The sequence below is a fragment of the Manacus vitellinus genome, unplaced genomic scaffold (assembly GCF_001715985.3).
Source record: "Manacus vitellinus isolate BGI_N305 unplaced genomic scaffold, ASM171598v3 scaffold_5_pilon, whole genome shotgun sequence".
NCBI classification, from domain to species: Eukaryota; Metazoa; Chordata; class Aves; order Passeriformes; family Pipridae; genus Manacus; species Manacus vitellinus.
Window position 1 is genome coordinate 7,961,737 of NW_021940682.1, and position 26,032 is coordinate 7,987,768.

The 26,032-nt window shown below is 36.6% G+C and overlaps 1 protein-coding gene across 2 annotated transcripts; it reads left to right on the forward strand.

The window, feature by feature from the left end:
* Positions 1-26,032, forward strand: DNM1L (dynamin 1 like). 2 transcript variants are annotated; one of them, XM_018080478.2, is made up of 19 exons: positions 1-148; positions 5,945-5,983; positions 7,165-7,211; positions 8,265-8,336; positions 8,910-8,996; positions 9,608-9,770; positions 11,088-11,208; positions 11,831-11,962; positions 12,223-12,429; positions 12,629-12,749; positions 14,080-14,235; positions 14,342-14,431; positions 15,344-15,436; positions 17,223-17,279; positions 18,460-18,537; positions 20,777-20,944; positions 21,594-21,703; positions 22,528-22,687; positions 23,759-26,032. In XM_018080478.2, exons 5-19 carry the CDS (start codon positions 8,988-8,990, stop codon positions 23,813-23,815), a joined length of 1,722 nt encoding a protein of 573 aa, XP_017935967.1. In that variant the 5' UTR covers positions 1-148; positions 5,945-5,983; positions 7,165-7,211; positions 8,265-8,336; positions 8,910-8,987; the 3' UTR covers positions 23,816-26,032. The 2 variants fall into 2 exon arrangements, with proteins under 2 accessions (XP_017935967.1, XP_017935965.1); XM_018080476.2 differs by lacking the exon at positions 5,945-5,983.

Consider the following 26,032-nt stretch of genomic DNA (forward strand, 5'->3'; position numbering starts at 1 on the left):
AGCAGTGGAAAGAGTTCTGTGTTGGAAAGTCTCGTGGGAAGGGATCTGCTCCCACGAGGTACTGGAGTTGTCACCCGGAGACCCCTCATTCTGCAGCTGGTGCACGTTTCCCCAGAGGATGGTCGGAAAGGAGCTGGAGATGAAAATGGTAAGTGTGATCCAAGAGACTTAAAATCTTTCTTGTTCCTTTAACTGAAAAATCAGTTGCTGTCATCTTAAAACTCAAGTGTATTTTTTAAAATTTGCTCGGAAGAAAACACAGCTGTTGTCACATCTGTTTTGTCCATTTAGCAAATGTCATGAAGTCAAAATCTTTAGGACATTCAGAGTATCCTTAGTGTTTTAAGCTTTTCTGTTCTTAGGAAATGCTTTTGAGAAAAATAGGCCAAAGAAAGCATTTCAGTTGTTAAGCTGACTGTTGTAGAGTGTAGAAAACATGATTTTTTGTGTGTGTGTTTTTCTTCCCCTCCTCTTTTGCTGTATAAATAAGGTGTTTCATTCAGAGGATGAGTGACTTTTTAGAAGGAGGTTAGGAATGAGGTAATTTCTGAATGGAGCAGAAGAAGGAGGAATGAAAACAAACTTGTAGTAGATGCAAACAGGATTTAATAGGCATGTTCTGTAGCTTACAGATACCACCTGACTGGGCCACACTGGGATTCCAAGGCATCAAGAACAGCACTTTAAATGTTCTGAGGCTGTCCAGTTTGAAGCTTGTCTTCTGTAGTGTTTCTATATTATCCTTCATCAGATCAAGAAAGTGATCTCAGTTATCCCTTAGGACTTTCAGTGCTCATTCTATACCAACTAGTGCTCTTGATTTTAGGAAAGAGCAGCAGGGGCATATTGACCTTTTGATTGTAAGATAAATCTTAGCTCCTTGATGGAGACTGTAAAAAGGGCACAGGTTTTGTTGGTGTGATGAACTTGGGGCTATAATTATTAATTCTCATTGTGTTCAAATTTTTCTGAATTTATTTCTAGTGACAATAAGTCAAGGTATCAGAAGTTCTGTACAGTATTTGTTTTCCTGCAATATTTATAGCGTGTGATTTCTGAAGGACAGTTACTAACACTGTGCCCTTTTAAAGGTTTAAGCTCTAGCTCTGCTTGTTATTGAAACAAGCAGAGAACACAATTAGGGTTTATAATAATTAAGAACTTTTAGTGTGCAATCCATGGGAGAGATTGTAGGACAATTGTAGGAAATTATCTCAGAAGCTCTCTAGTCCAATCTGTTCCACAAAAAAGGGCCAGCTCTGAACTCAACAGCAGTTTGCTTGGGTCTTTATCCAGCTGGGTATTGAAAACTGCCAAGGGTGGAGAATCAGAATCTCAGGGCAACCTTTTAGAAATGGCAGATTTGCTCTCTCTAAATGTGGTTTTACATTGCTTGCATTGTGCAGTGTATAGTTTCTAGTACTTTTCATAATGCTTTGATTCTGAGTTGTAGGGTAAAATATTACTTCGTTCTGCTCTGCAACATTACAGGTATAAAAGATGGTTTTGTAATTAAAGTATTCTGAGTCAAGGCAGAGCCTTTCTGTTGGAGGTTGCATTTGATCTGAGGATACTGCATAAGGATGTTGGACTGAATTATTATTTAAGAGGCCCATTTAGATTTTTTTTGGGGGGGGGAAAAATCAATATGCAAGATGTATGTGTTATAATCTCATCTTGTTGTTCCTGTGAGAGAGATGTGGGCTTGTTTAGTAAGAATAGAGAAACCTTTATGATTTACCAGTTGAGTTTGAAATGCCTCTTCTCTCCAAAACTCAGGCAAATCATGGTCTAAATGGTTTTTCACTGATCTGGTTTAGTGTATGTTCAGATTGTCCTGTTAGACCTGAGAAGATGGGATCAATTAGCTTGGAAAGAAAAAGGATGACAACCTCTTATCCTGGCTGTGCTGCCTGACATTTTAATAAGTCACTATGCCATTAGAAGTCATAATTTTCTTTGTATGAGATGGATGTTGAGATAGGGTTGAATATGTGTTTGGGATTTCCCAGAGGGAAATAGTCTTACAGAAAAGGATTTTGTCCAGATGATTCATTACAAATTGAATATTGGACAAGAGACTATCAGTCTTGCCATGCTGCTTTCTGAATGCTGGTGTTGAACTCTCTGTATGTACAGATACTTTTATACAACTGTCTCTGTGACTTCTGCTTTGTGGTTGTCACCTTTATCCATCCTAATGCTTGGTCTACATATCTACTAGTGTTATATATTAACACAGCCATTTAGAAATAGGTACTAGTCTGTGATTTTTACAAGTTTAAATTTTACCATTATTGGAGTGGTTGCATCTTCCCTGTTTTTAACACAAAGCACTTTTGACTGCTGTGCTATTCATTTAAGCATGGACAATTACCTTGTCTTTATGGCTATGAGGAAAAAAATTGTGTCTCTCCAATGGCTTAATTTTGACATCTGATGCATGTGAGCTGTCAAAGACTATCAGTTCGTATGAATTTAGGGTTTTTGTTGGGTTGGTTGGGAAGTTTTTTGGGTTTGCTTTTGGATTTTTTAAAATGTATTTTTTTGATTCTTGGGAGCACATTGGAAAGATTGTTGAGAAAAATTGCAGCCAGACAGTTGGACTAGCTTTAATTTTTTAATATGCAGCACTAAAGATCATCCTTGCTTTTTCCTCAAAGTCAGTGGTGAGCGATGTGAGACCTTTGTACTGTGGTCACTGCAATAAATCAAGACAGTCAGAAAATAACAGAGATAATTTTTCAATTAAATACAAAGTTCTCTATTTTCATAACATGATATTTCAGACTGATATGTATATTCCACAGAGATGTGTGTGATCTGGCCTGAAGGAAATGTTCTCATTGTGCTTTTGCTGTTTATTATTAGGCTCTAGTGATTCAGCACAAAGGGTGTGTTTGATGTGGTGATACCACACTGGGGTGTTTTCTGATCCAATTGCAAGAGAAACAGGACTTAATCAGAGAACTAGGCCTGGTCTTGTCAAATAATAAATTGGTCTTGTAGCAAAACCTATTCTCGTAGTTGACCCGCTACTTCAGAAATAGAAAAAAAGAGGGAACATATTCAGTGGTAAATTAGTTAAGTGTTTATAGGTTTTGGATTTTTTTTGGTCCTAAGATAGGAAACTGAACATTGTTCAAATTCTGGACAGATAGAGTTGATATGGAACACAGAAATAATTAATACAGATCTGTTGCTTGATAAATCAGCACTGTTTTGGCAGCTTTTTTGCTCTGTACATCAAAGAGGAATCTCTTAGCCCCAGCTGCAGAACAGTGTGACCTGCTTTGTTGTACTTGGCTTTGCAGAAGCACGGGAGAAAAAGTTTGCAATCCACTTGGTGTCAGGGATGGAAAAAATGGCCCAACATGCAGAAGGGATTGGAAGATGTGTGCATGTTTTTTTTTCACAAGTTGGCTTTTTATTTTTAATTTAGAGGAATAGAGCTAGGAAAGGATGAGGTGATAGGGTAAGGGGAGAAAGAGAGTTCAGATGGTCACCTTCTGGATCCAGAAGCTGTGAAGATATGGAAACTAGAAAGCTAGGAATTTAGTAATTGGGAAGTTCTCATGCTGCAAGAAATCTTCTGTGGTGGTGGCTTTTTATGACCCTGAACAGTTTCTCTGTGCTCCCATTGTGTATGAGTAACATTTCTACTGCTTTAGAAAGGGAGAAGAGATAAATGAATAATTAAAGTTACTAAGCTTTGTACTGCATTTGAGCTTCTTAAAGGAGTATTGTAGCGTAGGACATAAAAAGTACAATTTGGTGGATGGCAGTCCTGAGAAAAATACTGTAATATGTCTAGTTTTCCTGTGTGTTAATTAAGGTTTTCAGGTCTTACTCCAAGATATGAAAAGCCAGAAAAATAAAGACACTTGCTTTATTTGGAAGATGTGGTGGGGGTTTTTTGGTTGTTGTTTGTTCCTGTGGGTTTTTTTCTTTTTTGTTGTTTTTATGTTGTTTGTTTGGGTTTTTTTTCTCAAAGGCAGAATCTGTTTATTCTTAACAACTGCTGTCTTAATTTCTTAAAATCTCTAGTACTGACTCTTATAATGACCAAAATGTCACACTTTTATCTTGCATTGAATCTTGGATGTAATCAGATGATTAATTCACCTCAAGGTTTTGCCTGAAAAGCTTCCAGAAAGTAACATAACTGGGGGAAGACTGATTTACCAGTTAAACTAGTGATAAAAAAAATTGTTCTGCATGTAAACCAGAACACTGAGTTGTCAAATGTAGGCTAATTAAAATATTTTCTCCTTGCCTTGAACATCCTTTCATTTAGAGTAATGCAAATCCTTTGTGTTAAATTAGATCAATTGGGAAATTTTTCCGTAGGTGTTAGCAAGTTAAAATGCAGTGTCTCTGACTTGAAATGCATCTTGGACCATTTTTTTCTATCCTTGACGCCAACTGGATTGCAAACTTTTTCTCCTGTGCTTCTGCAAAGCCAAGTAAAAAAGAGATATTCAATATACTGCACTCTCCTGTTCTGTTCCTTTGAAGATATTTTAAGAAGTTGATAGATTATACTGAAAAAACTCATTTATTTATACGTAGAACCAAACCTAGTACCTAGCTGCAAATTCCTATACTCCTACAAAACCAATAATTTAAGACTGAAACAGTTTGTCTGAGAAGGACATCATCTCCTGAGGAGGGACAGAACAGGAGAGTGCTTGGTCCATCTTCCTAATGTAACAGTGGCAGTATATTGCTGTATATTTCTCTTCCTGGCTTTATGCCTCTCTTTACTCTCTTGGATTTAATTTTTAAGAGGAGACGAGCAATACAATCCTGAAGATACTGTAGTTTCTTCCTATATGTGCATTTTGCTTTATTTCCTCTGAACGGTAAATAAGCTAAACCTGTACAATAACCTGTAATGAAGGAACCCTTTCATTTTGCACTCACTTTGGAGACTGAGATGTAATTTTGGCTCTTTATCAACCAAGACAAACAAAAGCTTCCTCCTAAGGATGGTTTCTTATAGCTCACGTGCCTGTGGAACATGAGGATTAAAGTTTGGGGTTTAAAAGCTTTTCCTTGATAGTTGCAGTCCATCAGAATCGGCATATTTCCATTGATGATACACGTGCCTTTGACTTAGTCATCTGAGCAAGACATTAAAATAACTCTCCAGATGTTCTGAGCTTTCCAGATGGATGAGGTGATTGTTGCTGTGCTACTTGCATTTGGTACCAAACAGGCACGAACGAAAAATATCTTCACCAGCTTGTTTTGATTCTTGCACTTCTGTGCAGTTGTGCAGACATGACATAAAAATAGAGCTGTAAATTCATCAACAACCCTTCAATAATTTTTTTTTGTAATGAGATTTCCATAAATAGTTTGAGAAAATTAAAGGTTGAGAAGGGTCATATCTATGTTGTCTCTTCTTAAATCTGTCTCAGAACTGATGTAATTGTTTAATGGAATCTTAGAAATATTGATGCAAAACCTCAGATTTCTTTCCCATACAGTAATCTTACTTCCAGGACATTACAAATATTTTCTTACTCTTTCTGGTTCTTGCCATGAGTAAGTGTTAAGAAACATTTCACCAAAGAAGTTCAGCTTTTTGGAGCCCTAATGGTGCTGTTTTCTATGCTGAGATAAAATACATTGTGAGCTGTTTGAATTAGGGGAATGGCAATAATAGTCATCATCAAGTAAACTCGTTGTATAGAATATCTGATACGCATCGTTTATCTGTGTTTAGTTAAGATCTGTGTTTAGTTAAGATCTTATTTGTGTGCATAGTGTTAATATATTACATGCTCTCATCAGTACTAGAATAGCATCTACATCTGTCTGCATGCATTTGTGATCTTCCTAATAGAATCTGGTACTGAAAGTTAATAAAATGCTATATTAATTATGATGTAAAAACTGTTAAATACCATTCAATGCTGTTTCTTTTTAACTGCAGACCCTGCTACATGGAAAAATCCAAGACACCTTTCTAAAGGTTGCCTTTATCCACTTGCTTTTTCTCCCTACACATAAAATGCATGCTTATATACACTAACCACGTACATTTCATGCCACGTTATTGTTGATTACACTTTTCCTTTTACACTTCAGCTCCTGTGTTGATTGATTATTTTGCTGAGTCTTGTGATCTGATTGATTTTTAGTTTTCTGACCTTGTTGCATTAGAATGAGATGATTTTTGCTTTTCTTCTGTGCCGTTGCTGCTTCATAGAGCTTCTTGCACTTTGAATTCCCAAATCCTATAAAAAAATCTTTGTTGATCAGTATCTTGAATTTCAACTTAAGTGAAAAGAATGTTTCAAAGGATGACTTGACTGTAGGTAAACTGTGTGTTTGCCAAATGGCCCGATTTCTAGTAGACTACTCTTCTAGAGCAGATTGCTATGTCAGGGAGCAGAGAGGAAACGACCACAAACTAAAAATTGGAAATAGAACTTACCACTAGTACTTGGAAACCTAATTGTGAAAGTGTGACTGTCTCACAGTGTGACTCAAACTGCTGCCTTTGCTACGAAGCAAGAATTGACAAAACCTCCTTTGCTGTTTCTGGGGCTGCTCTTGCACAGCCTCCAAGTAATTCTGGACTTAATGTGGTGACTGACAAGAGAGAAGATGTTTGGTCCTTGACAGATTTGGGAAGAGACATGTTCTCCTAAGGCTTCTTTGTTATGCAGAATTCTTATGTATTTTCTGTTTGCTTGGTTTTGGTCCCACAGGTTTTTCTAACTTTTTCTTTCAGCTGAAATTTGATCTCGCTTGCATGGTAAAAGAAAAGAAGCTACAAGCCCTCATTTTTTTTTCCAGGTTTTTTAAGCTATTGCTAATAATTCTTTTGTTTTCTGTTACAAGCTGATATTTGCTGAACTAGACCATTTCTGAAAGATTGTAGGACAGCTGATTGGCTCAGTCACAATTAGGAAGGTGGACCTTGTGTAAGAGAGACAAATTAAACATAGTAATGAGATTTCAATAGGCAGAATCATAAATATATTTATACTGAGCTATTTAACATCTAACTGTAGAAAGCTAACTAATTTTTCTTTTACTGCTTGAAAAAAATAAAATCACATTGTAGTTTTCAACAGTCAGGCTCTTGGAAAAATGTTATTGAAACATCTACTTCCTCTTCCTCATGTATCAATTCTTTGTTTTCAGAGGTAGATGCTGCAGAATGGGGTAAATTTCTTCATACCAAAAATAAGGTATGTTTACTCTGATGATGGAGTAGCACTGTCATAAATATGTTAACGTATATATATGTAATTCTGTTATCTTTCCTTGACTTTCCCAAAAAGGAGATTATTCTGCCTGTTATACTATATGGCAGAGTATTGAGGATTTTGTGTTTTGCTTTTTATGAGTAGAAAATTTTTGGAAACACAAAATATCTGTTGTGTAGGTCATTGATTCTGCTGAGTTATTTACCTTCTGTGTTATTTTGTTGATTATTCTATTTTGTGCATTGGCAAAATTAGAACGGACGTGGCAGAGACAAGGATATGTATAATCACAAGTCATTTCAGTCCACTGAAGAATTGGCAACTTCAGAGATTTGTTAGAAAGCTATGAAAAAGAAGGAATGTGCATCAGGGTTGAGGACCAGAAGCTGAGATGACCAAGGACTTAAATAAGAGAGTCAAAGCTTAATTGTTTGCTTGGAGAAAGTCATACTCTTGTTGGGAGATGAATTACATAAGTGTTTATTACTTTAAACAGTGCTAGGAATGGAAGGAAAGCTAGGGAGGATTGCAGAGGGAACCTGTGCAAGGGTAGCTCTGTGCTAACTTATTTTGGATTGGTGGAAGGAGAAGAGTTCTGACAAGAGTGGAAAAATGTGAAAATGAAACTCTGCCCTTATTCTCTTCAAGATGAGAAGGGTTTGAGGCTACATGTTTTTTTAACTTAAAATGATTGCAATTAGGTTCTAAGTGGAATTAAGTGTTTGCATTCTCTTTAGGTGAACACTAGTTAATAATGTGTCTGACACTGATGCATAAAAGTGCTAACAACTGCCATCTCACAGTTTTAGTCAGCAGAGTAAATACTGTTTAACAGATTCCATTTTCTGTAATTTTTAGCTCTGATGATTCCTGTTAACATCAGCTTAAGGGCTAATAGTAATTCTTATTTTTTCTCATATTCTGTATACTTAAGAGAGTTTTTCACTGTCTCTTGGAGAAGAGAGCATTGTTTTGCAATTAGGTAACTGGATGCTGTCTTTGATTTTTAAACATTTTGTTTCTTCCTTACTTCAGATCTATACAGATTTTGATGAAATTCGTCAGGAAATAGAAAATGAAACGGAGAGGATTTCAGGAAATAATAAGGTAAATGTACTGTCCATCTTTGCCTTTCCATAAATTCTCTTGCTGTTTAAACTTCTATTTAAACCTTTTTTAAACAGTTTTGGCAACTAGAAGTGAAAACATTTGCAGAAGTGAAAACATTTAACAATGCAATGCTGCAAGCAATGCTACTTGCTATCTTGACATTTTTTCACTGTGTCCATGAGATAAATGACTTCAGATAAAAGACAGAGAATTGTTAATTTACTTTAAACTTGTGTAATAATAGTGCAAAAAATGAACTTTTAGTTAAACTTGCTTTCATTTTTCCACATATATGGCTTAATGTGTAATTATAAAATTGAGTATTCTATTCTTGCATATCTGTATAATCGCTCACATATAAAAGCTTTTTTGCATTTTATGATGGAGAAAACAGGGCTGCTGCCAAATACAAAGAAATTAGTTGACAGATGTGTCTGGCTTCTTTTCCTTACCATGTAGGAGTCTGATGAAAGAAAGTTTTCTAGTATGTAACTACAGCTTTTGGTTTTCTCAATGATGCATTTAAATAACCCAGTACAGTAATTATTTTTATTATTAATATATTTCTAGGGGATCAGTCCTGAACCTATTCATCTTAAGATTTTTTCAGCTAATGTTGTGAATCTGACTCTTGTGGATTTACCTGGAATGACAAAGGTAGGGTGCAGAATCCTTCTTTTCTGGCTCACTGTGAACGGTATTTTTGAACAAGGTGTGCATGTTCACTCTTTGGCATTATCCTGTATTGTTAGATAGACAGCTTTCCTCAGGTTTAAATAGTGTTATATAAATTCAACACATCACTGTCTTCTGGTGTGAGATTTGGGTCTGTGATGCTCTTTGCTGATGTAAGAAGTAGAGTTGCTTAAGGTCTTCCTCTTTCTATATACAACCCATTGGAAGTGTTGTGTGGGCTGCATGTTCCTTTTCATAGAGGTAGCACTCCAAGTCTCAGAGCTGTTCCTGCAGGTAGATGAGCATTTGGCAAGCTTGAAAATGTTTTCCACATTGCTCCTCCAGAAGTCGCCATGTGTGTTTTGTGTAAGAAGTTGTACAAAGTGAGGATACACTAGAGGAAATGTTGAGGTCCTGTTTGTTCAGATTTTATATGGAATCATTTTCTGTGACACGAAGATGACAAGATGACTACTTTCCCTGCCCACGCACACCCCCCCGACTCTGCCAGTTGTGCAGGTGGTTCTTGGACACCAAGTCTCACACAGGCATAAACACACAATTTTGAACAGTTCTGTTTTGCTTTTCTCTAGGTGCCTGTTGGTGATCAGCCTAAGGACATTGAACTTCAAATAAGAGAGCTAATCCTTCAGTTCATCAGCAACCCAAACTCGATTATCCTGGCAGTCACAGCCGCTAACACAGACATGGCCACCTCAGAAGCACTTAAAATAGCACGTGAGGTGGATCCAGATGGTAAGCACCAAAACTGGATGCTGTAACTCAACTTATTCTTTAAATTAGATCCTAAAGTAAAACTGAAGTTGTTTGGGCAAAATGTAGTAAGAAAAGCAAATGTCACCAGGTTTCCTAGAAAATATGATTTTTATATTTTCTTAAAGGCTTTTTGCTGCAGTGTCTGCAACTCAGGAAATGCTGGGATGAATTAATATCTGACAGATTTCTGGCTTCTGAACATGTAGTCATAAGAGCTACTTCTGTTTTCACAGCAGCAAATGATATTACAGAATATTGGGGGTTTTCAGAGTTTTAGTAGTTTACAGAGGTCTGTTAGGGCAGTTTCGTGTTTTATTGTTCAGTGTTGTTTATTTTAGTAGAGAAAATACACCATCCTGTTCTGCAGCTAGCAATTGACTCTCTAGCTGTCAGTTAAGTGACTTTAGTAAGATTAAGATTAATATATACTGTTAGTATCCATTTTTATGCCCTGCATTTATGTGACAGAACTGACTGATTTGATTTAATCTAAAAAGAGGATTATCATTTTATATTTACCTCCTAATTACTTTGGAACAGATCTGAAGCTGCTAGATGCCTGCTTTTTGCTTTTGGAAAGTGCTGTCAGCACCATTGACTAACAAATGGCACTGTGTCATTTGAAAGAATAGGGAATAGTACACCTGGAAAATAGATATACAGAAATTAGGCTAAAATTTAGTGTTACGCTTTACCCTCGAATTTTTCTTCCTATAAAGTGTAACATTTATTGTTTATTTTCAAATTCCAAATCTGCTTTGGCTTGTCTGCCACATAACCTCTGCTGGCAGTCTGCTTAGCCAAATTTTCCTAGTTCAGGGTAGCAGACCTCTTTTAATTTATCCCTGTAAAGATTATTGACTGTGTCTTTTGGATCACTTCCTAGAATTCTGAAACTTAAAGGTCTGGAGCGGCAGATCATGTTGCAGGTTCAGTAGGAGTAGTGGTATGTAAGGAGAACTTGAATTACTAAAGTAGTTAGCCTCACATGAAAGTTTCAAGACCCAAGAACTTACTGATTTCGCTGAGATGCTGGTTTATTTTTTTTTTAGACTCAAAAAGTGTGTTATATTTTAACGAAAAAGCTCTTGGCACTTTTTTTTCAACCCGAGAGCTCAGGAAATATTAAGGTTCCAGACAAATCCTGTGCATATTAGCCTCCTTCCTGGTTTAGATGTGCAGTATTTACCTATCTAATGAACTGAGGTCACTTTTTTCTTTACTTTGCTGTATTATGTGTTTTAGTTACTCTGATCAAAACAAAGAATCCCTGTGAGTGTTTTTTCCTTTTGGTAGGTCGAAGAACCCTTGCTGTTATCACAAAGCTGGATCTCATGGATGCTGGCACTGATGCTATGGATGTCCTCATGGGAAGAGTGATTCCAGTCAAACTTGGCATCATTGGAGTAGTGAATAGGTCTGTCTGGGCATGTTGGTGCTATTTTTAAAACTGTGTTACTATGAAGTAATGCTTTCAACCTTTTTAACCATGAACATAGTTTTAAGAATAAGGTGAGAGTGTTGAAATAAACTGAATAAGCAAGCGAGGAGCTTGTTGCTCACTTCTCAAAAGCCTTTGTTCTTCCACTCAACCAGCTGCTAATTTGGAAAGGAGTAGAAACACTTCTTCCAAAAGAACTGTAGTGTCACCATTTCTTTCCACTGTTGTTCTTCAGCTTGAGGAATGCTTCTGCTCAGCTGTTCACATTAGCACTGATCCAGTACAGATCCCGTGTACATTAGTGCTAACTGCATATGGCTACAGCACTGCTCACTTCAGTTTTTGCTTTAGCAAGGCCAAATCTCATGTGGTTTTGGTAAAAGCATTGCTTAGTCTGTGTACAACTGCTCCCCATACTGATTTGTTGACTATGCTGCATGGAACAAAAAAATAAAACCTTTTGAAGTCTAAAGAAGGTTAGTTATGTGTGTAAAGCAAAAAAATCAGTTGTTAGATGTCCTGTCCAGACAAGCAGAAATGTGAAATTTTTTTACTTTGCATCTGTTAACCGGTGTGCAACTCTGCTTTTTCCCTTCAGGAGTCAGTTGGACATTAACAACAAGAAGAGTGTGGCTGATTCCATTCGTGATGAGTATGGTTTTCTCCAAAAGAAGTACCCTTCCCTAGCCAACCGAAACGGAACCAAGTATCTTGCTAGAACACTGAACAGGTATTACTCTAACCTGTAAACTGATGTGTTAGAAATAGGTGCAGACCTTTCTTTTTTACCTTTAGTTTCTCTTTTGGTGCTGTAGAGCATTGAGGAAAACTCTGATTCCAAACTTTGATTCTCAGTTTTTGAATTTACTGTAATTTTTCTGAGAAAATGTTTTCCTTTGGTGATTATTTTTGTCTCTTCTCTGTTCTGATGGAGATAATAATACTGAAACCTTTCCTTCCTGCTAATGAGGGACTGTTTTCTATTTTTAGACTACTGATGCATCATATCAGGGATTGCTTGCCAGAACTGAAAACCAGAATTAATGTTTTAGCTGCTCAGTACCAGTCTCTACTGAACAGCTATGGGGAACCCGTTGAAGACAAAAGTGCTACTTTATTGCAGCTTATTACCAAATTTGCCACAGAATATTGTAACACTATTGAAGGAACAGCAAAGTACATAGAGACTTCAGAGCTGTAAGTATCGAATCTTTTCCTAGAATACTGACTGAGTAGTTAGATTGACCCAGTGCCTCTTACTGGCTTTCATTGGCAGTAGTATTACACTGGAGCATAACAGACTCAAACATGTTTTGAATCCAAGCAACTGTAAAAACTGCTAGCAATTAGAACTTTTTTCTTGTTTACTGCTTCAGTTGCTATTTTACTCTTTCAGATGTGGTGGAGCCAGAATCTGCTATATTTTTCATGAGACCTTTGGAAGAACTTTGGAATCTGTTGACCCGCTGGGTGGCCTTAATACAATTGATATTCTGACTGCCATTAGAAATGCTACCGTGAGTGTTCTTCTGTATATCTAAGTGTTGTGGCTGTATGTTGCATAGGAAGATAAGGTTTCAGCAAATTTGTGCTTCTTCAGTCCTGTGAATTAAAGATCTCAGCTTAATGAGTTAATATAAAGAGGCTGAATCCTGATTTTTTAGTACTTTAAGTGGAAAAATTACAATATCCAAATTTGGAGACATTATTCTATATGGAATGAGTTTAATATGAATGGTTACATCTTCTTGCTTTTATTTACAGGCTGAAATAAAGCACAGGCCCAGCTTTGGCAGCTCTGTGCTGAAGCTGTTATATATTACAGAAAAGGTGATGGAAGACTGCCTCTGGTCTTATATTGCATTTAGCACTTCTGTTAGTTATGACAGCTCAGTCTGAGATGTATGGGCTAGGACACAGATATTTTAATTCCGTATAAGGCACACAACTTTGCAATGGTTCAGTGTTTGCATGACAGATTTGGTTTCTTGAGAATATGGGAATTGGTATTGCTAAGAATTAACATAGTAAGCTCACTTTTAAATTTTGTAGAATATTATATATAGAATGTTCACTCCTTAGAGCTTGACTTTATGTGTCAGACATGTCAGTCTGCTTTTGTCCTGTGTCCTGTTGGGTGTGGATAGACAGTCAGGTTTCTTCATGGTCTTGGAGCTTGTGAGGTGCTCTGCAGCAATGATCTGTGTGCATATTCTATCCTTCTATAAATCTAAAATTAAAAAATAGTGTTTAGTAACAAGAAAGAAGTCATGTTTTTATGTGACATATAACATCTTTGTGTTTCTTAAACTCATTTAATTAAAAAAAGAAATTTCAGGTAAAAAATGTTTTGTGTGTAGCTAAGCATTAATCTGTATGGTGATAAATGAAATTATCCCAAACACTGTAAATCAGTGACACTGAAACCCATCTATCTTGTTGGTGTGGTATTGTATGCCCAGGAGTGTCAAATAAATAATGGCAATATTTCTCTCAAATTAATAAGAAAATGTCTTTGCCTTTATAATAAATTTCAATTAAACTTGGATCCACAAATGTGAAAAGAATTGTTCAGAGTTGTAAGCCTAGGGTGACAGGAGTAGCTGGAAATCTCCCAAGATTCTGTAAGGGTGCTTGTTAATCATTGTTTAACACAGAGTTTGTCTTAAAGATAACAACTTTATAGCTTTTATTTTTAATTATTCTTGTAACATATCTTGAGACCTGTTCTGAGTGTTGGGTGTGAGCACTGTGACCTGATTTATTCTGGGCTTCATCAGATGCTGCTTAGGAATACATCTTGTTTTAATTCACAGTTTAGCAGCTTTTTCCCTCCTTTTGAACCAGGGTCCCCGTCCTGCCTTGTTTGTTCCTGAAGTTTCATTTGAGTTGCTGGTAAAAAGGCAAATCAAACGTTTAGAAGAGCCCAGCCTGCGCTGTGTGGAGCTGGTTCATGAAGAAATGCAGAGGATTATCCAGCACTGTAGTAATTACAGTACCCAGGTAAAAATGCACGTTTTAGAATTAGGTTTGTAATCATTGGTTTGTCCCCCCACTTGCTTAAGAACTTTGGGAAGTCATATCAAACAAATTTTTGGTTTGTTTTCAGGAATTACTGAGGTTTCCTAAATTGCACGATGCCATAGTTGAAGTAGTAACCTGTCTTTTGCGTAGAAGACTTCCTGTCACAAATGAAATGGTAATTTTCCATCTACTCTAATTTTACTGGTAAAAATGTGTGGTTTTTGGAGCCTTGTTGCTTTTGTTGGTAGTGTCAGGAACCCAGGTCTTTAAAGGAATCTTAACTTATATTTGTTAAATAGCTAGTTATTTAACATCTACATGATTTGAAACTTCTTCTATATTAGAATATTGATTCAGAAAAAGCAAAGGGGTGGGGGCATTCCTCTTCAGCTTATTGTCCCCTTTGACAATTTCCCAAAAAGAATTTTACTAAAACTTCAATTCTACATCTCCTAGCCTCTCTGATATAGTGTATTTCTCTCCCTGGTAACAGAAGCTGTGCATTAACTGTGAAGTTTGGGATGCAGTGATGAAAATTAAATTATAGACCGTATTCTGTGTGTTTTGGGGACTTGTAGTGCCCTTTAGCTAATGAGAACTAAAAATTCAACTTCTAGCTTTGAGAAAAAATGTTTTAATATAAAAGTCTGATTTGGGCTGCTTGTTGGGGAGGAAACAAAGTGTTTCAGTTATTGACTCTGATGTGAAAAGCAAAATTTGCTTTGTATGCTCACTATCCCCCATAGTGAGCCATCTCCCACTGGTTCACATGTTATCTGTGGTTTTTATATAGTTTACACTCATTAGATTGTTGAGTTTTGGTTTTTTTATTGCTGGAGAGGGGTTAGCTTGATGAAGGTAACAAGTTAAACTGATGTAACATCCCACGTGGCTGAAGGACTGAATGAATTGTGATGAATAAATGAATTCTCGCCTTCTGGATCAGAACTTAAGTGTCCTTGGGCAGTGAGAATGGCTTTTGCTATGGACAGTTAGACCACACTTCCCAGCACTGTAGATCATTGCTCCTCACTAGCATTAGATTTGCCAACAGAATTTTTGAACTGTGAATGTCATTGCATTGCAGGTTCATAATCTCGTGGCCATTGAGTTAGCTTATATCAATACCAAACATCCAGACTTTGCTGATGCCTGTGGTTTAATGAATAACAACATAGAGGTGAGAAAATACATTTTTTTGACTCCTTTAAATGAAAGCAAAATTGATAAAATAACAAATGATAACAAATGCTTCAAGTTCTTTCATTGAAACACATTTCTACATTTTGGGGTATGAAAATGTGATATATTACAAATATGGTGTATACTCTCGTGATCTGTGGATTTGTTAGATTTCTGTTACATTGAGGAACAGTGGTTGATGTTTAATTGAAAGAATTCTGCCTGTTTTTCAGTCTGGAAAATAAGACAGGCACCTAATTGAGTACTGGCTATTAAATGAAATTTTTGTAAGAGGAAATTTAAAACTGTGGTTGTGAACTACCACCTAATGTTGAAGTAACTGCATTCTGTCTCTGACACAATGTATCAATAACGTTCCTTTCATTCGTGAAAGGATAATACAAGTATTGTTTTGTCTGTTCAGATTCTAATTTCTGCTTGCTCTTGGCATTGTTCTTTAATCTCTGTGTTACCAAACTTCAGTCTCCCTAAGACATTTTCTCCATCAGCCTCTCATCAGTAGTTCTTCTGTTTTTCAAGCCCAGCTTGAATAATACTTGTTGCTGTCATCATCCTGTACAAGCAGTTCCAGAACTGTTCTGCTGGATTGATTCTTCCAATCTGGTTTTGTTGCAATATTTCATCCATCTGGCTAAGAGCTCACTCACTCTGTGTTTATCCAACACGTTGTTTTTATATCACAGAATCATAGAATGGTTTGGGTTGGAAGGGACCTTGAAGATCATTTAGTTCCAACCCCCCTGCCATGGGCAGGGACACCTTCCATTAGACCAGGTTGTTCAGAGCCCCATCCAACCTGGCCTTGAACACTTCCAGGGATGGGGCATCCACAGCTTCTCTGGGCAACCTGTGCCAGGGCCTCACCACTCTCACAGTAAAGAATATCTTCCTAATACACAATTTTAACTTACTCTCTTTCAGTTTGAAGCCTTTCTGTCTTGTTCTGTCACTACATGCTCTTGTAGTGTTCTGTTTTTAAATGTTTGTTAAAATTTAAACTCTTTATTTTTAATCTTTTACTTTCTTCTCTGCATAAATCTTCTTTTAACTGGGTATGCAATTGAATTTGACTTGATAGACTGCTCTTTAATCTAGTTCTGAAACAATGTGTATGGAAACTGCTTTGAGTACAAATGTCAAGACTTTCTGAAGTTGAACAAGAAAATTATTGTATTATCATGTGTTACTTAAACTAGTTCTTTCCTAACATTTTTCTGAACAGGACATGGAATTTTTGAAGAACCAAACCATGTAAAACACCCTAATCTTATTTACTGGACGATCAATTCTTAATTTCAAGAAAAATGAGATCTTTTTGTCCTAGTTGCTTCAAATCTTGTTTTGCTATGAAGCGAATTTTGCCTCCTTCTTCCCTCGGGCTAATCATGTGCTGGCCACGGAATCAAATCCTTTAGGTTACTTTGAATATTTAATGTTTAGTGAGAGCTGTAGGGGTATTTATGCTGAGCCAAATTGTGTAGCTTTGATGTTGTTTTTTAAAGGCTCAGGTTTTGATTATGGAGCGTGTTGCAAAAATTTTTGCAAAACTTTTTATAATGAGAATTTTGTTTCGACCAGGTAATTAAAGTAGTTTTATCCAAATAACCAAGGTTTCATAGGACCATAGTATTATTGCATGACACTGGTCGAGATGAAATTACTAGTTTTTGTCTCTAAAATGTTAAGTCTGTAAAATATGAATCTTGCCTATGTGTTGATACAGAGTAATACATAATTGAGGTCTTGCTGGATTGTTTTTAAAGGAACAAAGGCGTAACAGGTTAGCTCGGGAATTGCCTTCTGCTGTGCCACGAGACAAGGTAAGTAAATGTTGGATTTTTTTAGTTATTTATTTATAGTTTAATGCATTCTCCTTGATCCAATCTAAGTATTGGAAACTTTGATATGCTACCCTAGTAACAGTCTTGGGAGCTTCCAAGTATTGACTTTTTTTCCTTCAATTTCGTAAGATAAAAGCAGAATGTCATTTTCTTATAAAGATGCAATTTTTTGGGAGGTTTTAAATCTGGCATTTCTGAAGACTTGTCTATAAATTTAATGTTACACTTACTACTTGAAGGTCATCTGAGGTAAGGGGTAAAATGCCTGCAGATGTTAAAGATGGAGTCAGAACTTGCATGTTTAAGTTTATAGCTGAGATACACTGATTTCTAAAGATTAACAAATGATTTAAAGTATCCAGTGTGCCAGCATAATGACTTCGTGGTTGCTTTTGATTTTTTTTTTAAGTCACCCTTAAAACTGCAAGTTATTGCAGCCTTGCTTTCTTTGGGAGAAGATGGTGGAGGTGACATTTTCAGTATTCTGTATTCTATCTCTGGAGCTTGCTTAATTTTACCAGGTTTTGGATTAGTGCAATGACAGGTACATACATGGGTGGAAGAACCAACCAAGTGTCGTGGAAAATGTTGCCTGGCTGTAGAAGAGTGGTCTGACAATAAGCTGGAATTTTAGACAGTTATTTAACATTATGTGAAGTATTTAGTATTCAAAGATACAGAGCATAGTTTAAACTCCTCACAAGGTTGTAACAGGAGTTTCTACAGCTGACAGAAATTGGTTCATTAAGGTTGCTAGCTTTAAAAGTGAGACCAAGTTCCAGAATGGATCTAATACTGCCTTTATTCAGTATAAGACAACTGATGGACAAACTGGGAATTTAGGGTAGCTATCTAGAGATTGCGTTCAGTGCTCTTTGATCCTTCTTTTTATTGACTTCATCTTTATATCATCAGTGTAGGAGCTGAAATGAAATTGAAGGTCAGATAATTCAAAAGTCTCTTAACTGTCTTGAAGATGCCCTTTTTTTGCTTTTTTTTCTGCTTATATAACAGTTATTCTTGCAAATTCAAAATACTTCTTTTCTGGATTTTGAAAGACGCTCGTAGGTAAAAGTGTATGAAATTTGCTAGGTAGATTTGGTGGTCTTCAGTTGAATTTTTTTTTTCCCCCCCTCCCTGCATTTTTTACCTTCCTTAGTCTACTAAGGCTCCAGGTGCATTGCCACCTGCTTCCCAGGAGACTGTTACTGCTGCTTCTGCTGAGGCTGATGGCAAGGTCTGTCTTGATTTCTCCTCTAAGCACTGCATGCACGTTTCTGTTGTGGTGCCCCGCAGAAAGGAAAGCAGTTTGGATTTAGCACTTTGTCACTGACACAGTTACCCTCCCCACTATGGACTACTTGGCACTGCTGATTTCAGCACGTGCAGTGGCAGGTAAAGATGTGCCATGAGGTGGCAAAGTCACTGCTTTCTGTTTGAACTCTTGGTTGCAATATATTGTGGTGCAAGAATGCAGCATAATTTGCCTCAAACTGTCAATAGATTGTTTGGTGCAACAGTATTGTAATCAAAAGTGTTCAGCATGGTTGTTAAACTGCATGTTTTTAATGTGTTGACAGTTAAAGAAGGAGGACAGAAGATAAGCTAAAATGTGAGTTTCCTGCTTCCTGCAGGGAATCCTTACAGGCTTTGTTCAAACTGAACCTCCTTTGTGTTGTTTCTCATAATTGTTCAATCCCTGGTTTACTTATATTTGTGAAATGTGTTCTGCAGTGTTTTTTTACACTTCAGGTGTGATGTCTTTTGTGTTAAAATAACAGCTCATTATTACTGTGAAGGTTTTTTTGCTAATGGCTTTCGCTTGCAGTCAGAAAAGATGGAAAGTCACAAGTTTGTGTATTGGGAGTACCAAGAGGACTCAGGCTTTCTGCTTCACTGCATATGCACATTCAGCTTTTAATGCAAAGCTGCCATTTCTGTCTTCAACAAAGTGGTTAGAATAAAAATCTAGTCAATAGTAGAGTCTTAACTATTGTTAAAACTCAGTGTTTTAGAGGTTCTGATATGCTGTAAACATTAGAAAGAAATCAAGAGCTACTGTGAAGATACTGTTGTGACTTAGAAAGTTGCAGGAAGCTGCCAGATTTGGTTTGCATTTCCCATAAAATCTGTCCTATATTAGCTGGTGTCATGTTTTCTCTTGTGTAGCTTTGTTTCTGAAACTACTTTGGAGATAGACCAGGCTCCACAGTAATACAGAACGAGAGTGGCGTAGGGATTTTTGTCATTTTGAGTAGCTGTCTGGCAATCAGAAATAATGTAATGGAGCTTTCCTTGTCAGTAGTTCTCTCTTATTAACAGAGTTTGATTTGAATTCTTATAGTGTATTCTACAATGCCTCTGAACAGTTGTGCAATTTAAATAAAATTTCTGATGTGGACAGTTTAGCTGGGCTTCCTCTTAGTGTGCTACTGTTGCTATTCGGTTTTTTTGATATTCTATGCTTTGTTTCTCACTTTTTTTTTTTTTTTTTAGATTTAAGATCAGCCTGTGGTGTTTAATTGTAAACACAATAGATAAATTTAGCTTTTTTCCTCCTATATCTGAAGGAAGACATAAATAATAGCGCAGAGCCTTGAATGTTTTTCAAACAGCAATAGATTTTAAAGCACAGTAGTAAATAGAACAGATATTAGGCTTATGGAAAGGTATGAAATAAAAATTGCTCCTGTTCCATATCAAAATAAACTGTTGGGTTTTTTAATACTAATTAACATATGGTGGATACCATCCACTAATATTTCTTTTGCCCAGTGATTCTCAATATTTAAGAGCTGGGTGATGTGTCCTTTTCTCAGGAGATCAGCGAGTCATTCCTTCTCTGGAACTTCCCACAAACTCTGATCTTCACTTCCAGAGGATGGAGATTTTTGTTTAGTTTTGATTTGGTACAAAAAAAGCCTTCTGTAAATTGAGGTCTGGCAGCACAAATGTGTTCATAGCTGTGGTACTTGGAAATAAAAATGTGCATGTTTTCTAGCTCTTATTGTAAGAAACTTCAGTTTGTATTTAGATGAAATACCAAAGAGTTTAAGTATTGCAAGAGCTGTGGTGATCTTCAAAACACAGTTTCAGGATGATCCTGAGAGAGTATAGGTTTTATTGCTCCAAGGATGTATGGTCAAAGTGGTAAAAGCCAAATTATTTAGGAAGACCACTCCATATTTCATAAGTTATTTATAGACCCTTAAAATGCTGGGGAGCTTCTCTATGTGAGACATTTTCATACCATTATTTGAAAGAATATGAGTTTTAAAAGCTTTCATTTTACTGGGACCTTGTGTCAGCTGTAAGCAGCAAAGGGAGAACAAAGGTGGGGAATGTGAAGAACAGAATGGTGGGAAAATACATATGAAAATCTCATTTTTACTGAGTCTTATCTGTAGTGATTTGATCAGACACTGCTTAACAGTTCTAATTTCTCCAATGCTTTTCTCAATGTGCTGTTTGTGCAGGCTGCTCCTGGAGCAGCAGATACATCTCAGGAGCCTGGGACAGGCAACTGGAGAGGAATGCTGAAACCCTCAAAAGCAGAAGAGGTATCAGCAGAGGAAAAATCCAAGCCAGCTGCAGCCCTACCTGCTAGTCCTCAAAAAGGACATGCTGTAAACCTGTTAGATGTGGTGAGTCATGAAAGACAAGTACCTGTTCTTTGTAGCTCAGGCTCAGCAAAGAAAACATCTGAATTCCAAATCTTGTAACTTTGCTACTAATATGTGATATCTTTGTAAAATAATTCCCATTACAGCAACAGGAATCTCTAGAGCCAGTCTCTTCTGCTTTCCTCCTTGCTCAGTCCTTCATCTCCCCCCTGCCCATCCCAGTTTCAACCTATGATTGGGATAACTGGCTTCCTTTCGCAAATCCTGTGCAAATGAACTCGTCTAGATCGTTCTTGTAGAGAAACAAATCTCATCTCAAATTCCTACTCCTTCTTTGCTGAAGTTCAATTTTTATATTAGAGGAAAAGAATGAATTAAAGATAAAACTTAAATTAGATGGAGATACCTATGTTTGGAGCTTAGTTCCTTTAGTGAGCTTTAAAAAAAATGTAGTAGTGTTGCCCTCTGACCTTCGTCTCACAGATCTGGATTTTAATATGTCTCCAGTTTTATTTCTGAAGAATTAGAGGTTTGTTGCAAGACAGGTTACGTCTATCAAACTATCAGACTAAAAGAGCAATAGTTTATTTTAGTTTCCACAGTTTGAGTTTTATTTACACATGCAAATGAGCAGAATTGGTAAACTGAGGGGTTTTATTTTTTTACATAGCCTGTACCTGTTGCACGCAAACTTTCTGCCCGTGAGCAACGAGATTGTGAAGTGATTGAACGACTTATTAAATCCTACTTCCTTATTGTCAGGAAGAACATTCAGGACAGGTAAGACAACTTTCTAGAAATATTGAAACCATACAAATATTGTGGTATCTCAAGAGTCATACATATTAATCCTGTTATTTTTACCATGTTTTATGTTAGTAACAAGAGAGAAAATATATTTATTTTTTAGAAGGGAGAGCAGCAGTAAAACTTGAGCCTTCATAGAACTGAGAAGTTTGAAGAAGCACTTGCTTTCTCTAATGGTTTCAGTTCTGTATAATATTAAGTAAAAGGTTTAATTATTTAGGAGATGCCTGCTCTTCTGGAGGATGCTTCAATTCAGATGGATGCTTCAATTTGCAGCAAATTATTGCAATGAACTCTAGATGCTGTCTAGTCCTGACAGAACTTAGCTTTGCCATCCTGTCATTCAAAAGGGAAGGTCAGATAGGAACTACTGTGGCTGACCTTTCCAGTAGTTGGCTATAAGAATGGAAATAGCATAAAGAGTTCTTTCTGCTGTCAGCAGAAAAATTTTGCTTAAAAATTGTCATTCTTTCTTTTAACAAAGAATGATATAAAACTTTGCTTTGCTTGTATCTTTGTGGAAAGACCTAGCTTTGTATATATTTAGATTTTTATGTATGTGGGAAATTTTGGGGGAATACAGGAATCTGGAAACCAAAGTTTATAGCAGATTAGAGAGGCCATGGAAGTTTTAGTCTACCCAATAAACTAGTATCCTCAGTATAATTTTTAGTATTTGATGACAGGGAAGTGCTATGTTTACCTTAATGTTTCTGCAGTTAGTACTATGTTACTACCTTCTTCAATCTGGAGCAGACTTGGCTTTGAATAAAGACATAATCTTTATGTTCTTGCAGTGTGCCAAAGGCAGTGATGCATTTTCTAGTGAACCACGTGAAGGACACTCTTCAGAGTGAGCTGGTAGGCCAGCTGTATAAATCCTTGTTGTTGGATGACCTTCTGACGGAATCAGAGGACATGGCACAGCGCAGAAAAGAGGCAGCTGACATGCTAAAGGTAGGAAAAAAAGATCAGGAGTTCATGGCAGTAGTTCACCATATAAATGTGAGATTTTTGGAAGACTTTTGCCTTCCTTTTTTCTTTGCTGCTTTTTTAAGAATATGCCAATGTATTACTTCTCTCTGCTAGAGGGATTAAAACTAATATGTGACCAGAAAGTATTATGTAGATTGAGTACTTGGGGAGAAGTAACTTAAACTATATTTTAGGCATAAAGCAGAAGATCTAATCTGGCATTATCTTCCATTATACATTTGGTTTTAATAATGTCCTTTTATTTAATTTTGTAGTTTTAAGTAGTGCTCTTTTGGGAGATTAAGCTTACAGTGTTTTAAGTGCCATTCTGTGTGTCATGCAGAGCCTAATGGCCAATGGCTGGTGTCTCTAGACAGTGCCTCATAATGTAACAGTGGGAATGTTTGCACTCACCTGTAGTGACTCTGTGTACATCTGTATGACAGTCCTGATGACATGTCCATGATAGTGAACTCTTCATTTCTTCATTGTTCAGTTATGTAGTGTGTCAGTGTCCACATCACCTGCATCAGAAATCTGCTGCTTTGCATTCAGGTGCATAAAAAAGGTCCCTCTGCCAGTTCAGCTCACTGAAGAAGTACCAAGAGGTGCTTCTCTTTCATATGCAGTGTGGTCAGACAGTGGCCTATTTGAGACTGGACACCCTGACATACCACTTGTACAAACTCATAGCTCAGATTTCTCCAAATTTGAGTAATACTTTAAATAATGTCAATATTAGTTGGTATTATGAGTTTTTAAATCTGCAGTTTAGCAGACTACACTGCAATGAATGCTACAGAATGTTAAAAGTCATAAAAAGTAGGTGCAGATTCTTTTATTTTGAAGAGGTTTTAAAACTTTAAAACTGTGTGTGTTGAAAAAGCCTGCCCTTCTTGAAAATTTAATGGGTTGCCACTCATTTCATAATGAAACTGATTAGCTTAAAATAAGTTTTTAACTTTACACTTCCTAGACTGCTGCTGTTACCTCCCTGAGAAACCTCTACAGAAAAACTAACCAGCTCTGGCTTCTGTGTGTTTGTGTGTGCAGGCCCTGCAGCGAGCCAGCCAGATCATTGCAGAGATTCGTGAGACACATCTTTGGTGAAGACTGTATCAGCCACACTATTTATATGCATTGGAGGTTACATTGGCTTGAAAATTGCTAGGCATGGTATACGGAGTAGAATTTTTATTTATGAACTCTTATCTGTGTACTGCAACTGTGTAAATCTGCTCATGTAAAGACAGTTGGTTTGATTTGCAAACAGGACAATATGCTGTATTTTGCAAAAGAAGTCGTATTTAATCCACATAATAAATGGCTCTAAATGTTTCCTTACCAGCTTTCTGGTGCAAATTAAAGCAGACCAAGTCTTCTGTCTCAGTGACAGTCTCATTTGAACTTGGGGAAAAAACGTTCAAGTTCCAGTGCCTGACTTGCTAAACAGGTTGCCTGTGGTTAAGACGGCCGGTGTAGTCTTGTGGCATAGTTTTAAGCTGCTTTTACAATAGAAGTTTAAATACTGTGAAGAGAAGAAAGCACCGAGTATTTCCTTTCATGAATATATTGCATGCACTGTGACAGATGGAGGTATCAATTTTATAGCACAGTAGACATGTCGACTGTATTACTATGTATGTGTGTCCACATTATTTTTTTTCCCCAAAATGTTTAAACTGCAGACAAAACGTTGAACTTGATTTAATGGAGTATCATGTAGGAAGAATTAGCCTGGAGCTTGTGAACAATAGCAGCCTGCTAAAAAGTGGGTGCAAAGGTTTTCATGTGCACTGGAGCTTGTGTATGAATGCTGGGGATTATAATCAGGTACAAGGACATCTCCCCCTTCCTCCCCCCCCGGGACCAAGCCCCTGGACCATCCCATAGTAAATTTGTTCTGGCAGAACTGAAAAATAAAAACGGATTTCAAAACTGTAACGGGATAATAAGTGTTTCTTTTAAAAACAGATTTAAGTTGGCCAGGGAGAAGGGGATCCCCAAAACTTCTTTGAATTTTGGAATGTATGACAGTATGAAAGACAGTCTGTGGAATTGGAATATTTATACCAGAGATTAGAGTTGCTTTTGAGGAAATTTTATTGTGCTGTAAGTAGCGCTTTTTTTTTTTTTTTTGGAGGACAATCATAAAATAATGAAATTTTAGGTTGGAAGTTAAGTTGATTTTTTTTTTCTTCTGATTATAATTCGTACAGATAACTATTGATCACACTAGCCTTTATAAAGTAAACATTTTAATTTTTATGAATAAAAATTTATTTAAACTCCAGCCAGCGCACTTGCATGTACTTTTCAAGCAGATTCACTCTTTTTGTATAAAGTGAAAATGTTTACTCTAGTGTTGCTGATATTTTATCTTTAACACAACTTGCATGAAAAATAGGACACTGCCCTTAACCTCCATGGCTTTGTGGTATTGGGCCAGTATAATGAGGTTTTTTTTTATTACCAAATGCACTTCCTTCTGCCTTTAATCAGTTAGAAATAGAATTCCTTTTGTAAGCTGCTAAAGATTGAAAATTTAAAAATTCAGTTTACAAGAAGCTGTTTAAAAATGCATCTTTCTCACGGTAATCCTCAGTTTTGCATCAATATAAGCACAAGTCTGGCAGGTGCAACTTTTGGATACTTTATGTATAATCTGAGATAATTCACACAGAAATATATAATGTATTTTTAAACAGCCTAAAAAGTCACGGTGTATGTATTACATGTAATGAATACAAAGCAAGTAATTTTAACTTCTTGCATTGTGTCCAGGGATGGTAGTTCTCAGATTTAAGAAATGTGACTGAAGTGCAAACCACTTTTGTAATCAGCTTTGGTGATCAGTGGAAAGTTTTAATAGTTTTGTCAAAAGCATTTCATTTCTGTTTGGAATTCACCTGACACCTCTATCACCTTTTACTTTCAACACATAAGAAGTATGTTTTCAACAAGGTAGTGCCGTCCATAAGTGAACTGCTACCTAAGCTTTAACTCCCAAAGTTCAGTCAACAGTCTCTTGTGAAGAAGTAATCTGACTTGTAAGTTTTGAAATGCTGCCTAAAGCAAATGAATTTCATTTATTTAAGAAATTCTTGCAAGTGATAACCTGGCTCTGTAATGTCATGTAAAATTTCCACAGTGTAAATTTGGTTTCTGAAATGTTACAACTTCTTTTGTTTTAAATTTCACAAAAAGTTTCAATTTGGTAATGTTTTGAGTGCCAAGAAATGAACTTGATTTGTAATCCTTAATGCAAGTCTTTGAAAGTCCACGCTGTAACAATCCTGTTATTTAATAAACAGATAATACACAAAA

Coding starts and splice junctions, on each gene's coding strand:
- DNM1L (XM_018080478.2), top strand. Junction 11,963..12,222: donor CTTGCTAGAACACTGAACAG/GTATTACTCTAA, acceptor TTCTATTTTTAG/ACTACTGATGCATCATATCA. Junction 12,430..12,628: donor TACATAGAGACTTCAGAGCT/GTAAGTATCGAA, acceptor TTACTCTTTCAG/ATGTGGTGGAGCCAGAATCT.